At 45.5% G+C, this 23,773-nt stretch overlaps 2 protein-coding genes across 2 annotated transcripts in view; one reads left to right on the top strand and one right to left on the bottom strand.

Annotated features, from left to right (window-relative positions):
• The window catches only part of BMP3 (bone morphogenetic protein 3), a 30,480-nt gene extending 25,442 nt beyond the window's left edge, over positions 1–5,038 (top strand). The window contains exon 3 of the mRNA XM_035112544.3: positions 1,833–5,038. Within this exon, the coding sequence (XP_034968435.3) occupies positions 1,833–2,024 (192 nt within the window). The 3' untranslated portion in view covers positions 2,025–5,038. The remainder of the gene's footprint in view (positions 1–1,832) is intronic.
• Positions 5,039–11,111: 6,073 nt separating this feature from the next.
• The window catches only part of PRKG2 (protein kinase cGMP-dependent 2), a 71,767-nt gene continuing 59,105 nt past the window's right edge, over positions 11,112–23,773 (bottom strand). The window contains exons 12-19 of the mRNA XM_035112345.3: positions 22,597–22,733; positions 22,237–22,326; positions 20,040–20,181; positions 16,865–17,028; positions 16,124–16,246; positions 13,537–13,599; positions 13,253–13,319; positions 11,112–12,064 (exon numbers count right to left, since the gene is read on the bottom strand). Of these exons, the coding sequence (XP_034968236.3) occupies positions 11,969–12,064; positions 13,253–13,319; positions 13,537–13,599; positions 16,124–16,246; positions 16,865–17,028; positions 20,040–20,181; positions 22,237–22,326; positions 22,597–22,733 (882 nt within the window). The 3' untranslated portion in view covers positions 11,112–11,968. The remainder of the gene's footprint in view (positions 12,065–13,252; positions 13,320–13,536; positions 13,600–16,123; positions 16,247–16,864; positions 17,029–20,039; positions 20,182–22,236; positions 22,327–22,596; positions 22,734–23,773) is intronic.

The raw sequence follows: 23,773 nt of genomic DNA, 5'->3' as shown, positions 1-23,773 counted from the left end.
ACGATCTGCCCTTCCAGTGAGCACTCAGGGCTGATTTCCTTCAGAATGGATAGGTTTGATCCTCTTGCAGTCCATGGGACTCTCAAGAGTCTCCTCCAGCACCGTAATTCAAAAGCATCCATTCTTCGGCGATCAGCCTTCTTTGTGCTCCAGCTCTCACTTCCATACATCACTACTGGGAAAACCATATGGACACCATCAATTTGTATGCATGTTCCCACATCCAGTTAGGAAACCTGATTTTGCATAGACATGGCCGCTAATGTGCATGTTCGGCAAGATGCACTTTGTGTTGCTACTAATAATTGCAGAAAACAGATCAAGGCGGAAACATTTTTCTGCCCAATGGGCACATTTCCTTCTAGGCAGCCTTCACAGGAAGGGTGGTTGGCACATGCCAGCAGTGGGTGAGGCCCAGTGGCAGAGCATGGGGTATGTGCACAGAGACAGTTGCCCCGAGCACAAAATTCCTAGGGGTGCAAAATTTCAACACCCAGCGCTGCCTCAATATATCTCTGCGCTTCTCTTGCTGGGCTCCATTGAAAATGGCTTCTCTGTGTGAACCAGGAAGTGATCTCTCCAAACAATGGAACAGCTTCTCTTTTCTTTTCTTTGCAGCTACGATCTTCTGGGTGACACAGACGCTGTTGGGCAGTTGAGTACGCATGCGTACTCCGTCCATTTCCCTCCCTCTGCATGGCCACTGGTGGGGCCAGAGGCAAAAGAGGGCAGAGAATTACATGTAAATTTTACCTTTGTACAGTAGGCTAGTATCTACCCAGATCTCACACACCTCTCTCCATCCTCCAGGCAACCAAAAAGTATTATCAGAGCTGGAGAACACATTCCAACCAGACAAAAACACTGGGCAGGTGTGATGTTGGGCTGGTGACAGGTGAAAGAGGGTTTGTGACTTGAGAGTCCAAAGGGCCAAACAGAGAGAACCACATTCAGCCCCTGCACTTTTATAGACAATGCAGAGTATGTCAAGTCTAAACTGGGCAGCCTCCTTTTATGAGCTCTTAAGAGGAAGGACGGCATGCAGCGGTTTGTGAATTTTATTTGATAAGTGATAATCCTACATACAAAGGGTGGCACTTTGACAGGCAAACGGTTCGTAAATTGCATTTGATAAGTAATATCCAACACGGCAGCTATTTCAAACCCTGGGTCACCAACCACTTGCTCTATATCAGAGCTGGTTTTCAGATCAGTTAAGGAAGGTGTACAGTGTCCAATAAGATGGCTTGATTGGTGGTTTTTTCACTTACATAAACTGTAATGTGAAGAATTAATTAGTAATGCTAACCTATGTGCAGAGGGTGTACAGTAGCCCGAGGAACTCATCGAACTCTGTAAACATAAACACGTGTAGGACTGGGAGCTGCAAGCCTTCCAAGTCACTTTATCTCTAATCAACCTGAAATAATGCCAAACCAAACTGAGATATTAGGACATACAGTGAATTTATTATTTAATATTGTGTGTGTGTGTGTGTGTGTGTGTTTGTGTGTGTGTGTGTGTGTGTGTATCCTGCCTTATTTTCAAAGGAAAATCAAGGTGGCTAACAAACCCACGTATCCTAACAATCCTGAAATACGGAGCGATCCCTGTTCAAACCGCAGTCGTAAGGGCAAAATATTCATGCCAGAACCGCAACAACAAATTGCAAAAGAGCCATCAGAACTAAAGCATCAGAATAAACCATCGTTCCTTCAGGGAAGCCTTGGCGATTAAACACTGCAGATCTATTCACGGTGCTGCTGCTGTAAAGGATCGGTTAAACACGGTGTGTTCCCAGTCCGGTTAACTGCTGTTCTTCTCTTCTGCAGGCCTTGAAGCCCTCCAACCATGCAACTATCCAAAGCATTGTGAGAGCTGTGGGTGTGGTCTCTGGGATTCCAGAGCCTTGCTGCGTCCCAGACAAGATGTCATCTCTCAGCATCTTATTCTTCGATGAAAACAAGAACGTGGTACTCAAAGTCTACCCAAACATGACAGTGGAATCCTGCGCCTGCAGATAATACCCTCCCCTGCAACCCAAGAAGCCTTATCTTAAAAAAACAAAACACCTCCTGCATTGACTTTGTTGCTTAACAGTCCCCCCCCCCTGACCCCGTTTTGCACTGCCAATGCATTTCATTCTCCAAAGATTTATAAACAAGTATGAATGAAAAGGCGTGCAGGAGCCAAGAAGGAACACACCATAGGTTACCACAATGTGGAAGGACTAGACTGTAACTTTCTTACTGTGAGAATATGGTGGTGGGGGGAATGGAAAGCTCAGCACCGGTAGAGCAAGCAACATACCTTGCTGTTGCAAGCTATGCATGGGGGTGGGGGGGAGAATGAAATCTGCAAAGAACTCATCAAGATGATATGAAGATTGGCAGGAAGACCATTTCGTATATTTCTGTACAAAGCTTTGTAAATGGTTCATCAAAACTGCTGGTTTTTCAAATCCACTCTTTTAGAATCTAGTGGTGAAGGAGATATAAGATTATATGTTATGCGTCTAAAGCAAAGCTTTTCAGCCTTAGGTTACAGGAGAACTTCCCAAAGTGCTGAACAACTCAGTCGGTTCTGACTTATGCAAAGAGCCTAAGAAAATCTAGTGTGAGGTGTTTGTTTCCCTGTTGTGGCATGTCAGAAGTGCTCTGTGTTTGTGCGTGCCTCTACACAGACAAGGGCTTCCTTTCACAGAGTAATGGAAACCTTTATGTTGCAAGCAAAAAAATATTTTTCCTCTTTGCATAACTACTAAAGATCGATATGCACAGGCAAGTAAATCTACCAAAATCCTACTCATTGACCTAGTGCTGGTCTTTGCAGGAAAGTGGTGAATGCGAAAGAGAAAAGTAGGGGACTCCCAGGAGGTTACCATGGCCCTCCAGATATTGCTGAACTACAACCCCCATCACCCCATGCCATTGGCCATGCTTGCTGGGGCTGATGGGAGTTGGAGGCCAGCAACATTTGGAGGGCCAAAGGTTTCCTACACTTTCCTTGTGCAATGGGCAGCTCCTTGCGCTGGTAGTTAAGCCCTGTCGGGTGTGATTTGAAACATGACCGTGTGTCTGCCTTTTTCAGCTTCCTGGTGCGAGGTTCCACGTGCTCAGTGACACACGTATGAACCTCATCACTAGCACTCGTGTATGCAATTTCAGCCTGCTAGAACCGTGTGTTCGTAAGGAATGGATACTTGGCATGCTAATGTCATGTGTGCAGGTGCCTGCAAGCCAGTTGAAAGAAGAATGTATGAAGAAACGTGCTGGATCAGGCCAAGGGAGTCAGCCAGATGCTGATGGGGAAATCTCAAGCAGGACCTGTTCTGTCCACCTGCAATTCTCAGGCAGGCAGCATACAAAATCCCTAATGCCCAGGGCCCTGCCTGGGTCATCCTCCCCACCCCCAAAATGTGCTGTATCACATTTAGAGCAGCCCTCACTGTTTAGGAACAGAGTGCAGTCCCTCCCCAAAATAGCACTGGCGCAAGGAGAGCGCGAGTTCACAAAAGCCAATAATCGAGCGGATACAAAATCATATCGTAGGTTCCAATTACAGTCGTACCTTGTTTAGTGACCAGGATCCGTTCTGGAGCCCCAGCCGCTGGCGGAAAGGGACGCAAGACAAAGCGCCGTGTCTGTGCAAGCGTGCGCACTGCACATGCGCAAGTGGCAAACCTGGAAGGAACCCGTTCCGATACTTCCGGGTTTGCCATGGACGTTCGTCGGAACGGATGCTAGACAAGGCAGACATTCGTGGAGGTATTACTGTAGGCCTACAGCAAAACCACATTTCCTTATGTGGACCATGAGAAGCTACATACATTTGGAAGAAAAACGGTTGCATCCCATAACAGATGATTTATTCATGGCTGCAATGAATTCCTGTATCTTGCACTTCTGAGTTTCCTGCTTCGTCTTCCCTCCCTGCTAGCAATGGCTTTCTCATGTAATTCTTGATCTAGCTGTCCCTGCGCTCGTGCTACGTATGAAATCATGACAGCTCAGTGACATCCACTTTCATAGCTTTAGAGCAATACTGTATAGACATATCGAGTGCAGCACAAGGCCGCTTAACTGCATATCCACGAGCTCATCTTTATTCAGCGGGACCAAAGACTAAGCAGAGGTTGAGTCATTAGCCCATGCCCTTCAGGAATTATAAACTATCCAGCCTGCAAACATATATCATGGCTAGGCAATCGGATTAGCAGGCAAACAGTGCATAGGTTGAGAGTTATTTGGTCTCCTGCTTGCAGATGAAAAATTGGGAGTAGCATCTGCTTTTGTCAGAGGAAGTTGGTGCTGAATGCAATGCGTGCAAATGTGTGCGCCTTGACCACACTACCTGGAAAGGCCAGCGTTTGGGATGGACTTTGACATATGATTGCTATGCATCTCGCAGAAGATACGAAGTGCCTTCCAGTCTCTGCCAATAGAACACTGTGCATCTTTCTTTTATTCAAGCAAAACTCTAAAGCTTGGAATGGAGTGGAAAGCTTTCATTTCCAGCTCAATAGAGTTATATTGCAGCTTCAAAGGGTTGGTTCCTCTTGCTGGGGAGCTGACATTATTAAGCTATCTCCTTTCCCATTTTTTAAAAAAATTAAAACAAGACTTTGTACATTTTTATTTTTATTTTGCTTAGGAATTGTAATGCTTGTACAGTCGGCGTCAGTAAAGTTAAAAGGAAAAAAAAAACCCAAAGGATATTTGTATATAAAAAGAAGCTTCTATTCATGCCTTTAATTTATTTTATGTTTGTTGCCTTCCTGTGTGTTAATTAATTTCCACTTTTTAGTACTCTCAAAAACATTGGTTTCTGCATTCATTTTACAAAATCATGTATCTATGATTAGAGGAGCTGCATGCCATCGAAACCAAATTTACGGGATGGAGGCACACTGAGAAGGGACACTTTTCACTACTGATGTATAAGCTTGCCTGACTTGTATTTGTTTCTCTCCTTCAGTAATAGGAATTTTTCACTGCAAACTACTATGTACGAGTAAAAAAAATTTTTTTTATGTGAATCTGCATTCTCTCTCTTAATTTTTAATATCACTTTGCACAGAATAGTTTAAAACAGGATACATGATCCGTCCTTGATTTGCAAAGGATGACAAACAGGTTTTCAATAAATGAATGGGCTTTCATTTTGGAAGAAGTTCCTTTTTATAAAAAAAACAACAACACCCAAATTGTCACTCGCTGTAGTTAAGGTAAAGGTAAAGGGACCCCTGACCATTAGGTCCAGTCGTGACAGACTCTGGGGTTGCGGCGCTCATCTTGCGTTATTGGCCGAGGGAGCCGGCATACAGCTTTCAGGTCATGTGGCCAGCATGACAAAGCCGCTTCTGGCGAACCAGAGCAGCGCACGGAAACGCTGTTTGCCTTCCCGCTTGGAGCGGTACCTATTTATCTACTTGCACTTTGATGTCCTTTCGAACTGCTAGGTTGGCAGGAGTAGTTAATGTAGGTTACAGAAAATAGAGTTGATGTCAGTTGAACTATACAAGTCGTGACTTACCAAGCCAAACAACCCCACTGCTGTAACCCAACAAGCACTCTTAGTAAGGGCCATAGCTCAGGGATAAGACACCTGCTTTGCATGCAGAAGGTCGCAAGATCGATCCCTGGCGTCTTGAGGTAGCACAGGGAGTGTCCCATATCCGAAACCCTATAAAATTGCTGCTGGGTGCCATAGACAATACTGAGCTAGATGGACTCAGGTAGTTTTCTATGTTCCTACCACTCTCCACGGGACGCGGGTGGCGCTGTGGTCTAAACCACAGAGCCTAGGGCTTGCAGATCAGAAGATCGGCGGTTCGAATCCCTGCGACGGGGTGAGCTCCCGTTGCTCGGTCCCAGCTCCTGCCAACCTAGCAGTTTGAAAGCACGTCAAAGTGCAAGTAGATAAATAGGTACCGCTCCGGAGGGAAGGTAAACAGCGTTTCCATGCGCTGCTCTGGTTCGCCAGAAGCGGCTTAGTCATGCTGGCCACATGACCTGGAAGCTGTCTGCGGACAAACGCCAGCTCCCTCAGCTAATAGAGCGAGATGAGCGCCACAACCCCAGAGTCGTCCGCGACTGGACCTAACGGTCAGGGGTCCCTTTACCTTTACCTTTTACCACTCTCCACACAGATTTCCTGCAGTTCCAGGCAACAAAAGTCCCTATAAGATTAGGCAAGTATCATAGTAAGTCAAAGACTAGCCAGGACTGCAATAGGCAGACACTTGGGTTAACGGTAGTGAACTGCAAAAAATTGTAGCAAAGACCTATACTTAGAAGAAGTTTCCCCCACTGTGGCCAGCGCTAGCGACTCATTGTTGATGGCCAAAAGCTGCCAAATTTCCCGTTGGGTTGAATGCAATGGGTGTTGCTTTGTTGATGTAAGGCATCTGTTAACAGAATGCAGAGGGAGGCAATTATAAGTAAATTTCCCACCCCTTATTGCCTGCATATCCAAAATCTGAACTGAATAAAAATGAGTAACAGAGAGGACCCAATTTCGCCAACCCCATTCTAGCTGAAGTAAATAAATATTTCATTTTGGTGTGTGAGGAATGTAAGGGGCCTGTAATAGTGAAGTTCCTCTGTGTGGATCGGATGCTACTCTGGAGAACAAAAGGACTGAGACTGGTTTTGATGAGCTAAAAAATGTTAGGGTTTTAAACCGAATACAGCCTTTTCTGGGTTGGTTGAGCAACTAACCAAATTTTAGTGGGAATGGGAATTAGTTTGTGGCCCACCAGATAGGATTGGTTTATGAGAAGCGGATTCTTTGCACGCCGTATCACCATAAAAGAGGATGATAAGATGGCAAAGAAAAGCACAACTTTTTCATAAAACAGCTTTTGAAAAATCCCCATGTGGTGAAGGAAGGGGCAAGAGAAGTCTTTTATCTAAACTTTCCAGAGATCAAAGCTCTCTTTTCTTTTCCATTCTTCAATGCACATTGCAGGTTTCCGCCCCCCAAAAAGATGTTAGGTAAGACCTGGGTAAAACTTCAAAGCCAAATTTTTAAAAAAGCGTGGCATTATGTTGAAAAGAGGCAATTCAGGTGGAAAAGGGTTGGTGCTATTTATGTGCATGTATTCATTTATACTGAAGTAAAATACATGTTGTTTGTTCTCTGAGATGTTGCGGGGAGGGCATTAAAGCACTTAGAAGATTCTTTTTTTAAAAAAAAGCTTTTAATTCAAAGTTCTGTAGGAATACTACACCTGCCCTCCTGGATCAGACGGAAAACCCATCAAGTCAATTGTTCTGTGGCCAGCCAGATGTTCAGATGTTCAGTGCCAGATTACCAAATAGGAAGAGCAGGTCTATAGGCGCCATGCCCTCTAGGGCCCCCACGACAGTGGCTCAAAATACTATTCACTTGATCTTGAAAGAAAATTACAAAAGTGTATTAGGAGATAATTTGCAAGCCTCCCCCCGCCCCCTGCCAGGTTTCGACTGCCTAGAGGTCTCCGCGGTTTTAATCTGACACTACAAACCTGGCCAGATCCAGATTGGAGGCAGCTGACTGCAGAGACTAGCCTGACAACACAGTGGCAGGCAGTAATAGCCACAACCAAATCCAAGTTAGGAGCATAGGAGCCAACTCCTAGGGGCCAAGGTCCCTTTGGCACCCCCCACCCCAATAAAGTATTTGAGGGGGGCCACCCAAGTAAATGGGCAATGCCCAAATATTTTATTCAAGTTGGCACCCCTGCTTAGGAGCGAGTTCCATAGTTTAATTGTGCCCTATGTGGGAAAGTATTGCTTTATATCTGTCCTGTATTTTCCAACATTCAGATGTCCACGGGTTCAGGCACTATGCGGGAAGGAGGAAAACTTTTATCCACTTTGTGCATGAATAATTCCATGCCCTTCTATCACATTGCCTCTTCCTCGCCTTTTCTCTAAACTGTTGTTGTTGTTTAGTCGTTTAGTCGTGTCCGACTCTTCGTGATCCCATGGACCATAGCACGCCAGGCACTCCTGTCTTGCACTGCCTCCCGCAGTTTGGTCAAACTCATGTTCGTAGTTTCGAGAACACTATCCAACCATCTTGTCCTCTGACGTCCCCTTCTCCTAGTGCCCTCAATCTTTCCCAACATCAGGGTCTTTTCCAAGGATTCTTCTCTTCTCATGAGGTGGCCAAAGTATTGGAGCCTCAGCTTCACGATCTGTCCTTCCAGGGAGCACTCAGGGCTGATTTCCTTAAGAATGGATAGGTTTGATCTTCTTGCAGTCCATGGGACTCTCAAGAGTCTCCTCCAGCACCATAAACTAGTATCTACCTATTTATCTACTTGCATTTTGACGTGCTTTCGAATTGCTAGGTTGGCAGGAGCAGGGACCGAGCAACGGGAGCTCACCCCGGATTCGAACCGCTGACCTTCTGATCGGCAAGCCCTAGGCTCTGTGGTTTAACCCACAGCGCCACTTGCATCCCGTTTTCTCTAAACTAAGATGTCTCAAATGCTCCAAGCTTTCTTCATAGTTGTTCCACCCTTGTGATAAATTTGGTTGCCCTTTCCCTAACCTCTCCCAATATCTTTTTTGCGGTGGCATGCTGGGGGGGGGGGGAATTGCTTAAAACTAGTGGGCATGGCAAACCCAGCCAGGTTGCCTGGGTCCTGCCAGCTGCCCAAGGGTGCCATGGGCCTTGGGGATATAATTAGTGAAGTGATGAGCGATTAAGTGGCACAGCTTTCCACACCCACATTTTCAACCCATGCTGGCAACTTTTTTGTAACAGCAACAGCAAAAAGGCCCTAACTCTGGAAGCCGTGTGCTCCCCGCTGCGGCTTTTGCCTGGAGTTGCAGGCATAACACGACCAAGAAAATGTCACGTGGCTTTAGAGGAACACGGAGCAGATGTCTGGCCTTTAAAGAGCAGGATTGCATTTTGTCACCTTATAAAAGAATATAGGCTAGTAAATGGGCTTTGGGACTTCTCCATGGTTTTCTAGATGCTTTGGTCTCTGCAGCTGGCAATTGAAGATGGGACCACGGCTACACTAGTGGGTTTGCATTTACTGCCTGCATTCAGTTGGCAAAACAATTAGCCCCTTTGCGGCAAAGCCAGCATCTGAATTACCCTCAAAATTTCCTGCACAAAACTACTTTCCATCTGCCTGGTGTTTTCACCACCGGGAACAAGTTACACCTGCGCTCCACACAGAGTTCCTATTGGCTTTCAACCCACTTCCAAATGCAATACTAGGTGTTACTTTTGGATCGTAAAGAGCATTGTTACAGAACCCAACCGATCATCTCCTTTGTTCTCCTTAACCAAGAGGAAAACCCCTTGTGGATAAGTTATTTCCAGTTAAGAATCTGGCAAGAAGAAGAAGAAGAAGAAGAAGAAGAAGAAGAAGAAGAAGAAGAAGAAGAAGAAGAAGAAGAAGAAGAAGAAGAAGAAGAAGAAGAAGAAGAAGAAGAAGAAGAAGAAGAAGAAGAAATCTCCAAATAATTGTTTCTCGAAACTAATGTCTTCCATCCACAGATTGCATTTACTCCCAAGTAAAGACCCCACTGAGGTCAATACATCTTCATTGCAATACCAATGCAATGAAGCCCACATTCTGGCCAGCCATAAAGGAAGAAGAAGAAGAAGAGTTTGGATTTGATATCCCGCTTTATCAGTACCTGAAGGAGTCTCAAAGCGGCTCACATTCTCCTTTCCCCTCCTCCCCCACAACAAACACTCTGTGAGGTGAGTGGGGCTGAGAGTCTTCAGAGAAGTGTGACTAGCCCAAGGTCATCCAGCAGCTGCATGTGGAGGAGCGGAGACTCGAACCCGGTTCCCCAGATTACAAGGCTACCGCTCTTAACCACTACACCACACTGGCTCTCTGGAGGGTGTTGGAAAACACAAACAGAGCATGCTGAAGGTGCCGTGTAATAGATTTATTTGTGCACACAATGCATTTTACAGCTGGTTTAAAAAGGACCAAGGCATTTCTCTCCCTGTGTGTACATACCAGCAGCACTCTTGTGTAATAAAACCTACATATACTTTCTCATTTAAAAAATAGGCATATATGAAAACTGGGCATATATACAAATAAACTGGGGGGGGGGACTCCATCTATTTTCTTTTTTTAAAAAAAGGTTTTTACAGCCTTTACATTTTTGATACCTTCTAGAAACGGGGCACAAAAATATAGATGATGTGCACTAAAGAAGATACAGATCTTGGAGACACTGCACAGTCTTTGGTATTACTAACTGGTACCTGCAAGCACTTGAGTGGTTTCTATAGGATCAGGGAGGAGCTACCAGGTGCCCCTCCCCCAGACACTACAAGGACTACAACTCCCATTATCCTTGAGCATCGGCTGTGCTAACTAGGGCTGATGGGAGTTGTGGTTCAATAACAGCCAAAGGCCCAATACATTTCCCATCCCTTCCTTGAATCCCGACAAGACAGAAGTACTGTTTTGGGGGGATAGGAGGACTCCCTGGTCCTGAATGGGGTAACTGCAGCCAATTCCAGCTCTTTCACGCTTCACGTCATGGTTTTTCAGTGTGTTGTGAGGCACCAATACTGCACAGGAATTGATTTCAGAAATATATGCTGAAATCTCTGCTAAATCAAGCTTTTTATATATATTTAAAAAACGACACACAGAGAGAACAGTTATTTGGGGGAAAGTCTACCATACTGAAGGTAACTGTTCTGCAATAATTGACTTTCTTGTTGAAACTGTAAGTTGACCATCTTGTAACAATATTGCACAATCCTTTTAGTTCCTCTCTGCACTGATATTAATAGCATTTTTCTGTAGGAATGCATATGTACGGTGCATATGAGTATCCCACCTGTGTATGCCGATTCTTGGATGTTAAGCATACCTGCCAAGTCTCCCGCTGAAAAATGCGGGATCAGCAGCGGTGCAGCACCAGAAGTTGCGTAGAAGCAACTTCCAGGGCCGCTCTGCCCATGTGTGGGTACCGGAAATCGGGCAGAGTGGCACCGGAAGTCGCTTCTGCGCATGCCTGGTGGTCATCTTGGTGGTGGCCGCCACCATGCAGCCACCACCAAGATGGTCGCCGGATATGCGTAGAAGCGACTTCTGGTGCCGCTCTGCCCGATTTCCGGTGCCCACACATGGGCAGAGCGGCACCCAAAATGGAGGCTCCCTGGCAGGTAGGAAATCCGGGGGATTTCTGGGATTTTTCTCCATTCAGGAGAACAGCGGGAAACGGATTAAAATCCAGGGGTTTCCCGCGAAAAACGGGATACTTGGCAGCTAAGACATTGTTAAGAAGACTGCTTTATGCTGATGCAAGACTGCAGCTGGAATAAAGCCCTACTTAAACTACAGCTTGACTCCTGAGTGCTTCATGTGGGGCTTCTGTACATCACAACATGAGCGGGATATTTTAAAAGCTACTTTTAAAATCTACCCAGAATAGGCCACCTCCACGAAGCCGTTCAGAATGCTGATCTGCTTCTGACATCTCCTGCGTCCTTTCATTCCTCATACTGAGGGCTCACAGTTGCCAATACAGTCATACCTTGGCTGCAAGAGCTTTGGAAGTCGAACGGACTTCCGGAATGGATTCTGTTCGACTTCCGCGGTACCACTGTAGGGGCATTATGTAAGGAGCAGCGGAAGGAGCATTCTGACACAACGACTGTGTCGCACATCTCTACGAGAGATGAAGAACTTCCATTTGCAATTAAATAGGGAGTGATGCTTCTTGCCACTGCCACTGCCCCGTCCTTCAAAGGACAAGGCGAAACCCGTCATGCTGTGAAGCTGCAAAGCAAGTTAAAAGGGGCGGGGGGGGCGGGCATCGGCCAGCTCTGTATCCAGCTCACTCTAAATGCAGAAGTCTCCTTGATCTGAATGCAGCTGGGTTGGGCTCCTAACAATTACGTTACATGATTAGTACAAACAATCTGTGGGTGCTCGTATTTGTTGATCTATAAACCTGCCTCTTCTTTTCTCTTCTTAGAAGTCTTTATCCCAGCCTGAAAGCTCATCTGGTGGGGTTCCCTGTTCAGGAGGGTATCGGTCGAAGTAGCTGTAATCCATCGGACCAGAAAGCTGCGAAAGAAACATGCGTAAAGAAAATCTTAAAGGAGACAGCAGGCAAAAAGCAGTTACAGAATCATAATTATCAGCTGAGATCCAGCGGCGAGGGCCTTCTGGCAGTTCCCTCATTGCGAGAAGTGAGGTTACAGGGAACCAGGCAGAGGGCCTTCTCGGTAGTGGCGCCCGCCCTGTGGAACGCCCTCCCACCAGATGTCAAGGAAATAAGGAGCTATGCAATCTTTAGAAGTCATCTGAAGGCAGCCCCGTATAGGGAAGTTTTTAATGTTTGGTTATGTTTCTTTATATGCTGGGAACCGCCCAGAGTGGCTGGGCAACCCAGTCAGATGTGTGGGGTAGAAATAATAAAATTATTACTATCATCATCATCATCATCACCACCTAGTCCAACCCCACTGGCATTTAAGGCAGATAGGCTTTGCCCGACTTCCTAGCCACATTCCCAAAGCATGCTGGGATAGCATCATGCCAGGCAATGACACTCTTTGCAACTATCCACTGATCTTGCCCAAATGAAATCAAGCACCGTTGACATAGAAGCATAGCTGTCAACCCTCCCTTATTTTGCGGGAAACTCCCTTATTCCAAGCCACAACTGTCAGCCTTCCCTTTTTTTGCTGGAAATTCCCTTATTCCAGCGCCATTTCCTGCTGCTATCCTGGATTGTTAGATACAGTGGTGCCTTGACTTACGAATTTAATCCGTTCCGAAGACACCTTCATAAGTTGAAAAATTCATAAGTCGAAAAACGCCATTGGAAACGCAAATTCCCATGGGAATGCATTGAAAATGGAAAAATTTGGAAGTCAAAGCAACCCTATCTAAAAATCTGTAAGTCAAAAAATCCCTATCTAAAACCGCCGCGTTCCCCCCCCCCCCGGATGTTGAGACATTCATAAGCGCGCAGCCATTAACCCCATTTGTAAGTTGAAAAATTCGGTTGTCGAGTCGTTCGTAAGTCGAGGTACCACTGTATACCGTAGACTGTCCCTGGGACAGGTGAGGCTGCTGCTGATCCCTTATTTTCAAATCTGAAAGTTGACAGCTATGCATGGAAGAGAAGTTCTGTGAGACCCGAGTTCGAATCCCCATTCACCCCTTCTGACGCAAACAAGACTTCACCCTTGTGCAAATTGTCAAATGACAAGCGTTTGATTCCGCATAGTATGATGTGCTCAGTACCTCTCTTTTTAAAGGAGATGTTAACTTCCTTGCCTTGAGTCCTTCCCAGTTAAAACCATTCAGCCACCTAGGAAGGAAGTTTCAGAACAAGAAGCTCAGTGAAGCAGGCTTCAGTGGTTATAAGACAAGAGGTGCATCTATCTTGGAAGGGAGCAGCATCTCATCCTTCCTGTGGCCATACAAAGACTTCCTGCTTTCTCCTCTGCTCTACAGCATTAGAGACAAAAGCAGGAGAAGAAGAAGGGACCCTGGTTTGCAAGGAACCCTGCCATTCCTTTCCTTACCTATGTCTCTTAATATCATGGATACCATTCTTCAGATTTCCTAACCTCTCAGTAGGATTTTGCCTATAAACAAAACAAAACAAGAGCAAAGTCAATGCTCCATAATTTGGAAGCTTCGTAATTTAATAATACTATCACCTTCTGTGTTTTAATGCAATTCAACAGGTTGGATCCTACCCATATATTTAAAAAAGCCTAAATCAGCCTTCCCCAACTTGGTGATCTTCAGTTGCCTGTTAGCAAACAGATTTGAAACTTCCAAGGGCTCTTCCCAGAAAACCTCCATTTGCACCAGCTGTCTATTTAAAATCAAGGCAGAGAAACTTTCAGCATGACCTTATAAATAATATGCTCTCGGTCCACAGAAAGTGGGGCTGATTTCTAGCAATGTTCATTTTGTTGGGCTCCCTATATTTGCAAGTGGGTGGGAGGGAGAGTATGTGCTTTCCCCAGCTCCAGCAGCCAGAATCCATGTGTATGCATGCGCTCCCTACCCATGGCTTGAAACACCCTCGGCAACTTCTCTCCCAAGTGAGAGATAAGAGAAGTGTTATGAAAAATCAATTTCCTTTGCTTGGAAATTAAACAAAGGGTCTGCTGGTTTCTCTTTAAGGTTCCCAGACTCAAAAGAGAGCAGGGCAATTAAAGGCACACAAGTCCTGTCCTCTATTGAGTCTGGCAACCCTAGAAACAGGTTTAACAAATATTGATAACTATCCAATCAGAGTTGTCAAAAGAGCAGATTCCTATGCATGAATGAAACAGGTCTGTGACAATGGATCATGGAGTCATGGCAGTCACCGTATCAAAAGAATGACCCAGACTGGCCAGGAAAAGGCAATCAGCAAAGATTAGCAGGGATCTAAGGGGTTGGACGAGGGACCCAGGTAGAGCTGTGGGTTAAACCACTGAGCCTAGGGCTTGCCAATCAGAAGGTCGGCGGTTCAAATCCCTGTGACGGGGTGAGCTCCCATTGCTTGGTCCCAGCTCCTGGCAACCTAGCAGTTCGAAAGCACGTCAAAATGCAAGTAGATAAATAGGAACCACTACAGCGGGAAGATAAACAGCGTTTCCATGTGCTGCTCTGGTTTGCCAGAAGCAGCTTTGTCATGCTGGCCACATGACCTGGAAGCTATACGCCGGCTCCCTCGGCCAATAATGCGAGACGAGCGCGCAACCCCAGAGTCAGTCACGACTGGACCTAGTGGTCAGGGGTCCCTTTACCTTTAAGGGGTTGGGCAATTCCTACAGTCTTTAAAAGTTGCCACACACACCTTTGTTCTGGGCTCCCTAGTCTCCTTGCATGGAGAGACTCTACTTGCAAACAGATCAATAGAGACCAACAGCTTGCCTTGTCTTCTTTGTTGCCTCATTGTGTCATCTCTGACCGAGATGCAAGGGATATAATTTCTCTTGATGGGGGAGAGGGCTGAGGCTGTAAAATCCAAACCCCATTCCCCCCCCAACAGAAGAAATGATAAAAGCCAAAGGCAACGACTCATCCTTACTGCAAATGCTCTGATCATTGCCACTTTGCACACTCAAGGTATAGCAGAGAAGAAGCTTCTTGTACTCTGTGTGATATTACAACTGCTGCAAGCTTGTAGTTAATTATAAGACAGGAGGCTAAGAGCATGAACAGATGGAGAAGGGGGGGTTCATTCTGGACACTGAGGTGCTGAGTCAATGAATCCAGTTTGCTTGAAGTGGGGCAAACAGAAGACCTGGAACAGAGGTCCTGGATCAGGGTCCATGTGCTCTTCTGCAGCAACCTTGATCTTCCAGTTTTCCTGGTCTTCTGTCTCTTTCTTTGGTGGCAGATACCTGTCTCCAGGTGGTCTCCCATCCAGGCACAGCCTAGATCTGGGCTGGCTCGGCTTCAGCAAGGCCATTGAATCACCTGCCTTTGTTGTTGTTGTTGTTGTTTACTTCCATGAGCAATGGACTTGCAAGAATGGGACATGCCAATCCAAAGACCCAAGAAGCAGGCCTCTGAAACAAAGGAAAGGCTCAGAACCTCAGCCTTCCAGTGGTGAACTGGCAGCAACTTCCAATACACGTCTTCGGTTTTATGTTGGTTGCCTAGCAACTTGCGAGGGAGATTTTAATGTGAACAGGGAAGCCAAAATGCAGCTGATTAACACAGAAACAAGCGCAGCCTAATCTGAAGAGAAGAGTCGGAGAGACAACAGGCCCCAGTGAGGCTTTGGGTCTGGGCAAAAGTTGCCTGAGCATAAATAGGCAGCCTGGCTATACACTTTGATGGTGCATATTATCTACCTTCACTCAGAATGCCCAAAGTGGACAGAGTAGCAATCAAGTAGCAATACTTGAATGGAATTGCACTGTAAAATAAATAATCAAGTATCTCACATCCGGTAAACATTAAGCAAAAATGCATTTTTTAAAACAACAACAACAACAACAACACACCCTCAGTTTAATACCGGTAGTTAACACCCAAACATCTCAGCAGGATGTTTTTTTGCTTCAAAAGAGAGAAAAGCTTTGATTTTGTGCGCCTGGGAGAATGTAACACTGCTAAAGTATTCTTTTCATACCTTCGCGACAAAATTGCGCTCCTCACCTGCAGAGCCGCCGAATCAAATCTTCAGGCCGCTTTGTTATTATCCTGGGAAAATCCAGCCTTTCGACGCCTTTCAGAATCAAATTGTAGGTCATCATTTGATCGACCCCAGAAAATGGAGGACTAGAGTAAATGTCACGATTTTTAGGAATGCATTTGGGTGGGTGGGGGGTGGGAGAGAGAGAGAGAGAAGGAAGGAAAAAAAAACCCAAGTAAAAAGGAGTTAGTAATGACAAAAGAGAAATTCTATTTTAGGTACAGCTAAAATTCGCAGGAAGCTGTTTTATAGGAAGTCTCACTTTCTGTCCTAGCAGACCAGAATTGTCTACTCTGACTGGTAGCAGCAATCCAGGGTCTCTTCCACTGGTTTGGACTAGATGACCCTTGTGGTCCCTTCCAACTCTACAATTCTATGAATCTATGACCTGCTACCTGGTGCTTTTAAATGAAGATACTGGTGACTCTTGTTTACAAAGCAGATGCTCTACCACTGGCCCCACCCAAAAATGGCTTCATCCCTGCCCACTGTTGGCATACAGCCCCCCCCTCCCCAATTATTTCCACAATAGCAGCTCTCAATTTTTTTTAAAAAAAGGTTCCTCACCCCAGCTATAAAGTGTGGGCTCTACAATATGGACTCTCCCCATAATATAATAACCAAGCAAAACAACAGGAAATAACCTATTTGTGTAAAGAGTTCATAGAAGCAGTGGTTCCCGAGGTAACTGACTTGGCACTTACTTTCCTGTCAGCAGCTCATACACTAGGATACCAAGAGACCAGAAGTCCACGCTGAAATCGTGTCCTTTATTCAGGATGACTTCAGGGGCAACGTACTCAGGAGTCCCGCAGAATGTCCAGGTCTTTTGCCCAGCTCCAATCTTCTTAGCGAACCCAAAATCAACCTCACGGGGGGACGGGGACAAATACTATCATCAGACAGTGAGACTTTTAGCTTTGGCTGTTCTTGTTCGCAGCATCTAGCCCACTAGGGCAGGGCTATGGGGCGTGGCTCCAAAGCTCATAGCTGCCATGCTGGCTTTCTGCAACCCTGGGCATTTACAAGTGGGCTTTGGAAGGCCAAGGGAAGGGGGCTGCCATTTATAGTGGTACCTTGGTTCTCAAACTTAATCTGTTCCGGAAGTCCATTCCAAAACCAAAGCGTTCCAAAACCAAGGCAGGCTTTCCCATAGAAAGTAAGGCAAAATGGATTAATCTGTTCCAGACTTTTAAAAAACAATCCCTAAAACAGCAATTTAACATGAATTTTACTATCTAACGAAACCACTGATCCATAAAATGAAAGCAATAAACCATGTACTGCAGTCACACAATCGATCAGTAGCTGAACTGGGTTCCACACAGCCACAAAAACAAAAGAGCCGCAAAAGCAAAAACGCAAAATAAATAGCAAAAACAGACACACCTCAGCGTAACACTCAAAATGGAAGTGTGGCACTCAAAATGGAAGCATAGCACTCAAAACGGAGCACCTTTGGCTTCCGAAAAAAGTTCGCAAACTGGAACACTTGGAACACTTACCGTCTTTCCCACATTTTAAGACACCGTCTTATCACTTTTTTTCCTCAAAAAAACACTGGGTGGCTTATTTTCAGGGAATGTCTTACCGGTATTTTTATTACATCAGGAGCAGTGCCCCTCTTGCTCCCTGTCTCCCTGCGGGGCAGGACTCTTGACTGAAAGAAAATGACGGGCAACAGCCACCACCAAGCTCCATGAGAGGGAGTCTGAGGGAAGGGAGGTGTGTGCATCGCTGGCCCAGCCCTCTCTCCCCGGCCCTGGGATGTTCGTGAGGGAGGGAAGGAGCTCCTCCGAAGGGCTGCTCTCTCTCTCTCCCCTCACAGGTGGGGACTCACTTAATAGCAATCTGCTACACTGGAGCTTCTTAAATTTAAACCAGTACAGTATAATGGAATCTATCTGTGTGATGCAGTCGTAGCAGTAGCCTATACTAAAGCAAATAAGGATCTCTACCAGCCAGCCAACTGCCCAAGACTTAAGAGCGAAAGTTCCAACAATGTAGCACTTTGTAGCACTGATAGCAAAGAGGCTACCGGCTGAGATACTGTAGAAAACAAAGAAGCCAGCTGAGCAGCAATTAAGATGGTAAATGGTAGCAATTAAGTAGCAATTGAGCCAGCAGAAAGCGGGGTGAGATAATCTGCTGGTCCTAACAACCCATCCGTGTTTCTCTTACCCACAAAATGTTAACTTTTGTGTAGGGTGTAGGGCAGTGTTTAGCAGCTCCTAAACAGCGAGAAGGGGAAAGTCCTTAATCCCCAAGGCAAGGACTGCGCCACCGGCAGCGATCCCGGTACCGGTACAAATCCTTAAAGGGGAAGCTCTACAGACAAGCAATGGAAAGAAAAAAGAATCCTCACTTTTTAAAAGGCTATTAAAAGGGGGAAAGGTGGGGGGAAGCGAGAGGTGGGCTGTGTGTGTGTGTGTGTGAGAGAGAGAGAGAGAGAGAGAGAGAGAGGCGGGGGGGGGGGAGAGAGAGAGACGCGCACACAGAGTCTCTCCCTAAAGGGGAAGGCAGCGTCTTCAATCGCCCCTCTTTTTTCCCTCGTGCTTTCATCTTCTCCCCACCGCAAATGCCACTTTTCTCCTCTTCACCAAGCAAGCAGAGCTCACACAGCCTAGCTAAAAAAAAATATTTTGGAATCCTTTTACAGGTATTTTAAAAAATGCTTACAGAAACAGGAGGGGGAATCACGAGGCTGCAGGAACGGCTCTACGGTGCATTTTTACAAGCTTTTAAAAGAAATACGTGTCTTTGGAGCGACAGTAAAATGGGGAGAGATTTTTATGGGGGAGAGTTGGCTGGCGGGAGGGGGGAAGGGTCTATCACTATGTCTTATTTTCGGGTTATGGCTTATATCGCGCAACTGCTTAGAAATCCTGCTATGTCTTATATTATGGCTACGTCTTAAAAAGGGGGAAACACGGTACTTCCGGGTTTGCAGTGTTTGGGTTCCAAGTTATTTGAGTACCAAGGTGTTTGAGAACCAAGGTACCACTGTACTTAGGTTGCTTTTCTCTTCCATCTCTTTCTGCTCCCTCTGCCAGCTTGGTGCCTACACTGACTTCCAGCAAAGTCTTTTACTTCCCCAGCACATAGTTAAATTATGGAACTCACTCTCAAAGGAGGCAGTGACACTGCTCATGCTAGCTAGGGATGATGGGCATTGTAGTCCAGGCTGGAGACCCCAGTTTGGGAATCCCTGGTCTACCTGAACCAGTAGCAGCTCTCCATGGTTTCGGACAAAAGTCTTTCCCAGCCCAACTTGGAGACACCAGGGGTTGAATCTTGACCTTGGCATGTACACCGAGCTATGGCCCTTCCATCATCCTATTTTCACCTTAGCATTTTGAGGTGGTACTTTGGTTCTGCAGCACACAGGTATGTCAAGAACCTATGAAGAGTCTACATGAAAATATGGATGCAATTTGTCAATCAGGAGGAGATTGCGGGTGGCTTGCTGGTTTCCATCCTCACTCTGCCCAAGTGGAGTGCAAGGAAGTTTCCTTTCTTTGTGAATGATCCCTTTGACTTTGGGCTGGCAAACTATATTCCTCAGAGGCCCAGATCTGACCCAGGGGGCCTCCCACAATTGCTGACCTCGAGGACCATCCCTTCCACTTAAGACCAAGCACGCAATTTACAGGAAGATTATTGTGAATTAAAATTGTAACCTGGGAGGGAGGGGGTGGAATCGACACACCCAGGGGAATAATATTCCTTCCTAACCCTTGGGTCGAGTGCGACAGAGGCTTCAAGGATTAAGTGCTCTTAAAATTTCCCTTTAATGGGCATGGCACTGGATGAAAAGCAGGCTTCTCTCTGCAATATGGTTATGGGCATTAAAGAAAAACAAACAAACCACAACCTCACCAGCTTTATATATCCTTGGGCGTCCAAAATTAAATTTTCGGGCTTCAAGTCCCTGTAGATCACACTGATGTAATGCAAATATTCGACGGCTTCCGTCACACATCCAACACAGAACTTTGTAGTAGTTTCATCAAAGCTCCCTCTGAAAGAAAGCAAACATTTTCCATCCTTTTCACACTTGCTGTAGTTCTGTAGTTCTTCCATATCCCCTGCAATCCTTGAGCTCCAGAAATCAAGATCCTCTATCTCTCTCACATTTTATTCGATACAAGGAGAGCTGGGTCTAAATAAGCAGGTCTGCGGCTGCAGTATATAGCCCAGGGGTCCCCAAACTAAGGCCCGGGGGCCACATGCGGCCCAATCGCCTTCTCAATCCGGCCCGCGGACGGTCCGGGAATCAGCATGTTTTTACATGAGTAGAATGTGTCCTTTTATTTAAAATGCATCTCTGGGTTATTTGTGGGGCCTGCCTGGTGTTTTTACATGAGTAGAATGTGTCCTTTTATTTAAAATGCATCTCTGGGTTATTTGTGGGGCATAGGAATTCGTTCATATTTTTTCCCCAAAATATAGTCCGGCCCCCCACAAGGTCTGAGGGACAGTGGACCAGCCCCCTGCTGAAAAAGTTTGCTGACCCCCTGATATAGCCTGAGGACTCCTACAGATTTCATTTTAATTGCAAATTCATGAGTATTTGTGCTCATGATGCTATTGCGGGGTGGTCATGCCCAAAACCACTTTCAATACTATTTGTGTCTACAAAAGTTTGGGGGCAGTCACACTGCTTCATTACCAGTCAGTTTGTATCGTAGAACTTACTGCTGAAATCGTTCAACTTCCTAATACCAGAAATGTTCTGGGTTTTTTTTTTTTTCTCCTGCTCCGGAGGGTAGGCCTCGAACCAATGGCTTCAAGTTGCAAGAAAGGAGATTCTGAGTAAGCATCGGGAAGAAGTTTCCAACAGCAAGAGCTATTCGACAGGGGAACGAACTCCCTCGGGAGGTGGTGCACTCTCCTTCATTGGAGATTTATAAACAGAGGTAGAATGGCCATCTGTCATGGGTTCTTTGGTTGAGATTCCTGCATTGGGCTAGCTGACCCTGGGGGTCCCTTCCAACTCCATGATTTTATGATTCTCCTACTTTGGTTGCCCTCTAGCCCCTCCGGACAGCAATAATGTGCTAGCACTGAGGAAGCCACTGCAGAACAAACTAAAGCAGGACAAATTCGTCACTAATGCATTAATACTGCGTCAAGAACTGGTTGCAAAACGCACCTGCAACAAAACACAGGTCTGGAGGGGCCCTTCTTGCAGGTTTATGAAACATTTTAGTAATTGCAAAACCCCTCGTCTAGAGACCACGGGAGAAACTTCCCCATGGGCAGTGTGGTGTAGTGGTTAGGCTGTTAGACTAGGACCTGGAAGACCTGGGTTCAAATCCCCACTTGGCCATGAAGCTCACTGGGTGAAGCTCGCTAGGTGACTCGCTCTCAGCCTAACCTACCTCACAGGGTTGTTGTGAGGACAAAATGGGGAGGACGGAAACTATGTATGCCAGCTCCTTGGAAGAAAGGTTAATAATAATAATAATAATAATAATAATAATAATAATAATAATATGTCACCCATCTGTCTGGGTTGCCCCAGCCACTCTTAGCGGCACCCAACAAAATATTAAAAACACAATAAACTTTCAACCATTTAAAACTTCCCTGAATAGGGCTGCCTTGAGATGTCTTCTAAAAGTCTAATAATAATAATAATAATAATAATAATAATAATAATAATATATCATTTATACCCCACCCATCTGGCTGGATTTCCCCAGCCACTCTGGGCGGCTTCCAACAGAAAAATGAAATAAAATAAAATCTATTAAATATTAAAAGCCTCCCTAAACAGGGCTGCCTTCAGATGTCTTCTAAAAATCTGGTAGCTGTTTTTCTCTTTGACATCTGATGGAAGGGCATTCCACAAGGTGGGTGCCACCACCGAGAAGGTGAGATACAAATGTAATAATAATAATAAAAAGATAACTCTATCACATTGCCCTGTTAAGTGTCTGAAAGCCTGTAGTCTGTACGCAGCCCCACTGAGCATGTGCTTCTTTCTCTCCTTCTAAATCATTTTTTTAAAAAGTTGTTCTTCAGGTAGAAAACAAAAATGGGGCTTGAACAAAAAATGATTAATTATTACCTGTCTCTCAGGATACTCCACAGCTCACCCCCAAGACAGGCTTCCAAGAGCATGTAAACATATTTGTTGTCTTTGAAAGTGCGGTACAATCTGAAGTGAATTGGAGGGAAATCAGTCAATTGAAATTATTTTTAGGCCATCCTTTATGAGCAAAACTCACTCAGGACGATTTACAGAATAACAGATTTGTTTATTTAAAAAATACAATTTCCAGGAAAAAACATAACACAATGCAAAAACCTCCCATAAAACACAAGCACCTGAGCAAGCTGGAAAATTATTAAGCTAAACCATACCTGGCCTGTGTCATTTTCTATAACAGTGGTGAAAGCTGAATAGAAAACAGAGAAAGCAATTTACTTCACAATGAAGGGAGAGCAGGCTTCTTCTAGAATTTTCTTTTCGGAGTGAATGTGCTCCTGCTGTTTGGTATCCACTATGTGTTTCTTCTTGATACATTTCATGGCAAATGCTATGTTCTCATTCTTCACTTTCACCTGAGTTCACATTAAGAAAAAAAAACCGAAAGTTTTAAAGGGCTACACAATCAAAAGCTCCCACCCTTCCCTGGTCCCTCAATTTTTTTATTTTTTATTTTGCAGAGTAAACAGAACAGAATGATAAGTGCTGTAAATTATGTTGATAGGAAAGGGTTTATTGTGCATATATGTTATAAGAATTCTGGAGAAAAATGCCCTTCAATATGATGGGTTTTGTCTAAGATATTTGGCGGGGCCCATAGGATCAAGCATTCACAGAATATGAAGCTACGGAAAACCACTAGACCTGAGGATTTAACACGTGAGAACTGCAACAAAGTGTGGCAGTATGACACACTGCCATTCAAGATTCCAGCCAGTCAATTCCACTCCCTACTTTTCTTTTCAAAATAGCCATTCAGCATTCTATTGACCATTGAGCACGCTCAGTCCTCATTGGGTAGTTTGCTCTCTCCCATCCCCGTCCCCCCATCACTTAGGATTTAATTCATAAAGGTGTTTTTTTAATCATTCTGGAAACCCTATTCCCACCCCACCTCAAAAGCCAGCTGGTATCTCCCTCTTGTGCAATGGCAATCACAACCTGAACATTAGAAACCGGGGGCGGGGCGTGTGTGTCATTGTCTGGTTAGGCCCAATTAGCTGCAATGAGCCTTAGCCTGTTTATATATTTGGAGGAATCCGCCAGCCAACCAACTGCTCCCCCCACCTCCCCCCACAACCAGCAATTGGCAGCCTGCAAGATGTGCTGATCGCTAGTGTAATAGAAGGGAGCTGTTTCCCGCAAGTGCCACCGTTTCTCACAAGTGCTCAAGGACTCATGCATTAGAGGAGGGGTCAGCAAACTTTTTTAGGAGGGGGCCGGTTCGCCGCCCCTCAGACCTTGAGGTGGGCTGGACTCCGCGTGCAAACGCATGTGGCAGAGGGGGGCTTCTTTCTCTCTCTCCCCCAGCCCATTCCCTCCCATTCCTACCTTCTCCTCCAATCTCCCTGTGGTTGGGAGTAGGCGGTGGTGGCGGCGGCGCCGCCTCTGTTTT

The sequence above is a fragment of the Zootoca vivipara genome, chromosome Z1 (genome assembly GCF_965207765.1).
Source record: "Zootoca vivipara chromosome Z1, rZooViv2.hap1.1, whole genome shotgun sequence".
NCBI classification, from domain to species: Eukaryota; Metazoa; Chordata; class Lepidosauria; order Squamata; family Lacertidae; genus Zootoca; species Zootoca vivipara.
The sequence above is the reverse complement of the archived record's forward strand: the minus strand, read 5'-3'. Positions and strand labels throughout refer to the sequence as shown.